This window comes from Mastomys coucha, unplaced genomic scaffold (assembly GCF_008632895.1).
Source record: "Mastomys coucha isolate ucsf_1 unplaced genomic scaffold, UCSF_Mcou_1 pScaffold16, whole genome shotgun sequence".
NCBI classification, from domain to species: Eukaryota; Metazoa; Chordata; class Mammalia; order Rodentia; family Muridae; genus Mastomys; species Mastomys coucha.
In genome coordinates, this window is record NW_022196898.1 from 35,616,993 (window position 1) to 35,622,934 (window position 5,942).

Here is a 5,942-nt window from a genome sequence, read left to right on the forward strand (position 1 = left end):
GTGTGTGTGTGTGTGTGTGTGTGTGTGTGTGTGTGTGTGTATGTGTGTGTTATAGAGCAGCAATACCACATGTCTTTGTTAATCACTCTTCAGCTTAGCTTTTGAGACAGGCTCTCCCACTGAATCTGGAGCCTGTAGATTCAGCTAGGCTGGCTGGCCAGCAAGCTCTTGGGATGCTCCTGTCTCTGCAACTTGTTCTGATATTACAGATATGTGCCACTACATCTGGCTTTTAAAATAGGTACTAGGGACTATGCTCATGTAACCACTCAAATGACAGCCGAACTCCCTTGCTTTGCTTCGGTTTTGTTCCTTTGGTTGGTCTCTAGACCAGGTCCTATTGTGTTATTCAGCCTGGCCTAGAATTTTGGATCCTCCTGCCTCCGCTTCCCAAGTAGGATTACAGATGCATGCCACCATACCTGGGCTTTCTATTTTTGTTGTTTTTTTTAAGTAAGTTTAGTATTAAGCCTTACTATTGTTCTAAATATCTATGCTTTAAGAATAGGATTCAGCATCATGGTATGATCTCTACTGTTTTTCAGGCCCTGGAGAGTGAATTTGTTTCCTGCCAGCTTCACCAATGGATTGATCTGATTTTTGGCTATAAACAACAAGGACCGGAGGCAGTAAGAGCCCTCAACGTGTTCTATTACCTAACCTATGAAGGAGCTGTCAGCCTGAATTCAATAACTGACCCTGTGCTGAGAGAGGTAAGTCCCTCTGCTCAGAAGAATCCCAGGATCAGGATTCTGCCAGCTATGCAGTGTTGATCTCATTTCCCTATCCTCCAGGTGACTGAGAGAGACAGTGAAGCAGAGTGGGTAGACTGACACAGCTCAATCTGTCCCTCAGTCACCGAGTAGGAACTTGAGTCTGGAGCTTTTTCCCAATTAGTATAGCTTAATGTTAAATGAGACTTTTTGCAGTTTGACCTGTTAAGGGATTCACACTCAGATTTTTAATTGTTATGGTTTTAGATGCTACTCTTCTAGTTTGAAATATTAAGAAAATAGTCATTTACTCACTATATGATTGTAAGCATAAGTCAAAATTCGCTAAAACTTGTTTCAGTACATAGTTCATTAGTGCATGCACATTGATGCAGAAGTTAACCGTGGGGTTGAAGCCTGAAACTTTGCTATTATTCAGTATTAAATAGCGATGAGGCTTGTTCTATCCTTGTCAAGTATTTTCTGATAAAACACTAAAAACAGGGTCTTGGCAAATGCGGTGTTCACCCAAACTTCTGGAGGAAATTTTGCTTTTTTTAGTGTTTCTAATCTAGATCTATACCCCCTAAATATATTAGCCTTGTGTGAAAAATAATACAGCTGCATAGATACAACCGCAAATAGCAGTAAGGCTTTAGAACAGAGGACACTTAAAGCAAGACACTGACTGACTCACAGGGCAGGTGTCTGTTTTGAAGGGTACATTACTTGTGATGTATAAGGTGTCCTGTTTTCACTAGGACTTGGTGCATTCCTGTTTAAAACTGTTATCTAGTTATGTTGAACATCCATAAGGACATAGTGAAATAAATAAGCATATGATCACTTGACTTATGTACTAGATAAATGTTATTACATAAACAAAAGCACTGTGTATTGGTTTTTTTTGCCCTAAATTGTACATAATTAGTTTCTGTTCTTCATATTTTAAAAACTGTGGAGACAGAGAGCTGAGTCAGTTAACCCCCAGTGCTTTTCACTCTCCCACTTTAGTGACCTGGGCACTAGAGATTAAGCCCAGGATCTTCCTCATGGTAAGCGTCTGATCTGCCTCTGTGTGTGACGTTCCTCCAAAGCACCTTATGTAGAGGAACTGCTGACGTCATGGTTCAGAGCATCCTAGGAATGAACCTACATGACACTGAGGCTAAAGCAGCATACAAGCATTACTACTGCACAATGCACAACTTAATTCTCAGAACAGCACAGCAACAATCAGGGTAGTCAGTGTGTTCAGAGGGCAAGAGTACTTGACTCTAAGCCTGGAACTCACGTGCTAGAAGCAGAGAACCAGTTCTCACAAGCTTTTCTCCAACCTTCACATTATATATATGTGCTTACTCATGTGTAAACAGACTCTCTATTCTTTCTTTTTTAAAGATTCATTTATTTATTTATTATTATATATAAGTACACTGAAGCTGTCTTCAGACACACACTAGAAGAGGGCATCAGATCCCATTGCAGATGGTTGTGAGCCACCATGTGGTTGCTGGGAATTGAACTCAGGACCTTTGAAAGAGCAGTCAGTTCTCTTAACCGCTGAGCCATCTCTCTAGCTCCGTGCCAATGATTTTAAAACATCCTGTTTTTCCTTTCTTATATTCCCTTGTAATAATTATCAATTTCTCTATATAATCAACTTATATCTGAACTTACACTCTAGAATTCTAGAATTTATTTTTATGTCCTTCAGTTTTACTTACCATACCATATTATTTACATTGCTATGAATAGTCTATATAGTTTGAATTTTGAAATTCATGGAGTTACTATAAATAGGTAAGGTGTGATGCTTATTTTTAAAATCATCTCTTGGTGTCTGAGATGATGTCACTACTTTGCCTATCTTGTCATTAAATCTGATGCTTTAATTTATATCACAGTGATGGCTCTTAACCCGTGTCTGCCACAGCTAGCCAAAAGGCCATTTTGTCTTTATCTTAAACAGTGTGATTGCCTTTCTGCTTTCATTTTGAACTGACATCCTTCCCTGACCCCCTACTGATAATAGCCAAAGAAGCTTACTAATTTTATATTATATTTGCTATATTTATTTATTTACATTTATAGTGTATTCAGAAGAATACTAACCCAACTCCCCATAGTAAGGAAATACTTGTCTCATTACAGTATGAGGTCTGGGCCTCATGTCCCCTTGAAGTATGGCTAGTCTGTCTGAGGAACTGAATGTGACTAGCTGTGCCATCTTGACAGCAGCATTAAGAAGAATGGCCTGTGCATCTTGGGTAGTGACCATGGTTTTGGACTAATTTCAGGACAAAAGATTAGAGATTGAGACAGCCGACAGGTGGGATCTTTTAAGCTGGGCATATTGCATCACACAATAGATGTTTAATTGCAGACATTAGAGGTACAATTGAAATGCAAGTGTAGGCTGGCTACATTATAGACTTTTATTTTATTAAAACACATTATAACTTTAGAAGAAGTGTCTTGTAGTAAATAACTGCATGTAAAATTTACCACTGTTGCCACTTATAAGTGTGCACTTCCATGGTGTTAAGATTCGAATAGAGCTGGGGGCACAGCTCAGGGCAGAGCACATGTTACCATGTACCGGGCCCTGGTCTCAATCTCCAGAGCAGAAAAAAGAAAAATCATATTATTGTACAAACTATTACAACTGTCCATGTGCAGAAGACTTTTCATATCCCAAACTGGAGCTACCTTTTCGTAAACCAACAGGAATTACCTTCTCCTCAAGTCCTGGCAGGTATGATTCTGCATCATATACAGGTTTGATTGTTCCAGCAATCTGAGCAAGAACATCTAATATCTGTCCCTTACTGCCTGGTTATTCTACTTAGCATAGTATCTTTACGTTTCATCCATCTTGTAGCTTCTGTAAGGTTTCCTTCTCTCTTAGGGCTGAATAATATCCCTTGAATATACAAACCATGTTTTGTTAGGCTGTTGCAACAACTAAGAGCTTTGGTGCACTAGCTGCATGCTATTCTTGAAGTAAGAATATGTCTTTTAATTACTATGCACTATAAGTATACATATTTAATTTAAAAAAAAAAACCTTTCTCCCCAGGTCTAAGGTAAAAATTTTCCCGGTTTTATTGAGATATAATTTGTATGTGATACAGTTTATTTGTCAGCAGCATACAGCTTAGTATGTTCTTAGCATATAAGCATCATCACACTCTAAGAACAGTTTTTATCACTACAAAGAAATCTTTGTACCCATTAGCCATCTCTCTAGAGAGACTTTTTATGAGTAACTGTTCAACCATGTTTTATTGGAAAGATCCAAACGGAGGATAGCATATCTCTGAGAAGTGGGGAAGGAACAAACTCCAGAGCACAGACCGAGATAAGCACTGAAGGGAGGGAGAGATAGTGCCTTAACTGGAGTTGGATAGTGTTAGCAGTGTGCAAGGACCTCTGTAGTCAGCATGTGTGTGTGCAGGGGAGGGTGGCTCCAAGGTTCACTTATGTGTACTTATATGTGGGATGAGATGAACTTTATAGGACTATCTGGCATAATGATGGATGTTTATTTCCTTTCTGTGTGTTTTTCTATGTTTTTAAGTGGCAGAAGAATAAATCCAGAAAAAAGGATAAGCAAAAAAGGGTGTGTGTGTGTGTTGTGCGTAACTGCATGTGGATTGTGTGTAAAAGCATATGCACAGATACATGAAGATGGCAACTCAGATATATTACTTATGGTGAAATATATGAAAAGGATTATAGGTGGAGCTGCTAAGGGGTATTGATGAGATGGTTTAATATAGGTCTAGGCTACCTTGGAGAGATAAAGGCAAGAAAGGACTGGAGAACTGGGAAATTCTGTCATTCATTTCTTTGACTAATACTTATCCTGTTGATAATACTGAAGATAAACAGCTGAGTAAGGGAAAATCCAATTGGACTCACAGAATTAAATCTAACAATGCATACTATAATTTCAGTTATGATGGGTGCTGTGAAGAGAATAGCAATGGCTGAGGAGAAACAGGGCAGTAGGGAAGGGTTTTAGAGAGGGTACTTGTACACTGCCTCTTCATAACCCCTGCTTCCTGCAGAGCAGACACCCAGGGTACAGCTCCCATTCTCATAGCCAGAGATACTTAAGAGCCCAGGCTAGCCTCCAGGTCAAGTCTTGCTATGGACCCTGCCAGTTGAACAGCTTCTATAATTTATAGGCTCACAGGCCACACCCATCTTCAAAATTGTGTTTTAATGAGGGACTTTCATGTTCCTAATATGCCCTGCAATGTGTTTCCCTAATGCAAACATGAGTTTACATATTCACTTGTCTGGCCTTGAGGGTTCCATGTCTCTGTGAAGGTAACAGGAGAGATTGTGTCTCTCTGAAAGCACAAAATCTATTTTTATACCAAATCACTCCTTCCAGCAGCTGGACTTGCACTTCCTTTTGTTCACTGCTGCACATTGAGTTTAGTTTCAAGCCTTTTCCTGTGCACGTGGTCACACACAGGCTTGCATCTGCCTGCTGCTTGGCGAAGCTCTACTTGGCTTCCGAGAGATCCAGAGTGAATGGTTAATATATATATATATATATATATATATATATATATATATATATATATATATATATAACATAGTAAGTGATTGTAAAAATGATCTCTCTATAAAAACAGCTCTAAACCATGGAAGTGATAACCATGTGAAGAGGAGCAGTAATCAGCGAAACAGCCTGTAGCACATTAAACTTTTATGTTGTTTTTAATTTTTAGAAAGCAGCTGTGTTATCAATAGAGAAGCCTCAATTTACACACATCACACACCAGAAAGGAGCGTGCTGCAGTCAGATATGCTAATCTATTTTCTGACATCTTCTGACCCCAGCTAAGGTGTGAGCTCTTATCCTGAGCTGTTTGCACAACCCCTACTCCACAACCCTCTCTCATTCCTAGTTGTTCTGTCTCAGTTTTAACCTATTTTTTTTCACAGCCTTATGTACACATTCTTTCATAGAGAAGAGGCAAATAAGTAAAAGCAGGTCATTTTATGATTATTAATTGTGCTAACTTTGGGTTGATTCAGCCAGTTCTTTTCCTTCCAACATGATCTTAGCAAGTTTCCAAAGGAGAGAATCCAGGACCTTTAAATGTGAGCCAAAATAAATTTACTTTTTTTTTTTTCTTTTAGTTTTTCAAGACAGAGTTTCTCTGTATAGCCCTGGCTGTCCTGGAACTCACTCTGTAGACCAGG

At 39.0% G+C, this 5,942-nt stretch overlaps 1 protein-coding gene across 6 annotated transcripts in view; it reads left to right on the plus strand.

The window, feature by feature from the left end:
• The window catches only part of Lrba (LPS responsive beige-like anchor protein), a 547,775-nt gene that overhangs the window by 477,032 nt on the left and 64,801 nt on the right, over positions 1-5,942 (plus strand). For all 6 annotated transcript variants that reach the window (XM_031374244.1, XM_031374245.1, XM_031374247.1 and 3 more), the window contains one exon: positions 546-713. In XM_031374244.1, coding sequence (XP_031230104.1) covers positions 546-713 — 168 coding nt within the window. The remainder of the gene's footprint in view (positions 1-545; positions 714-5,942) is intronic.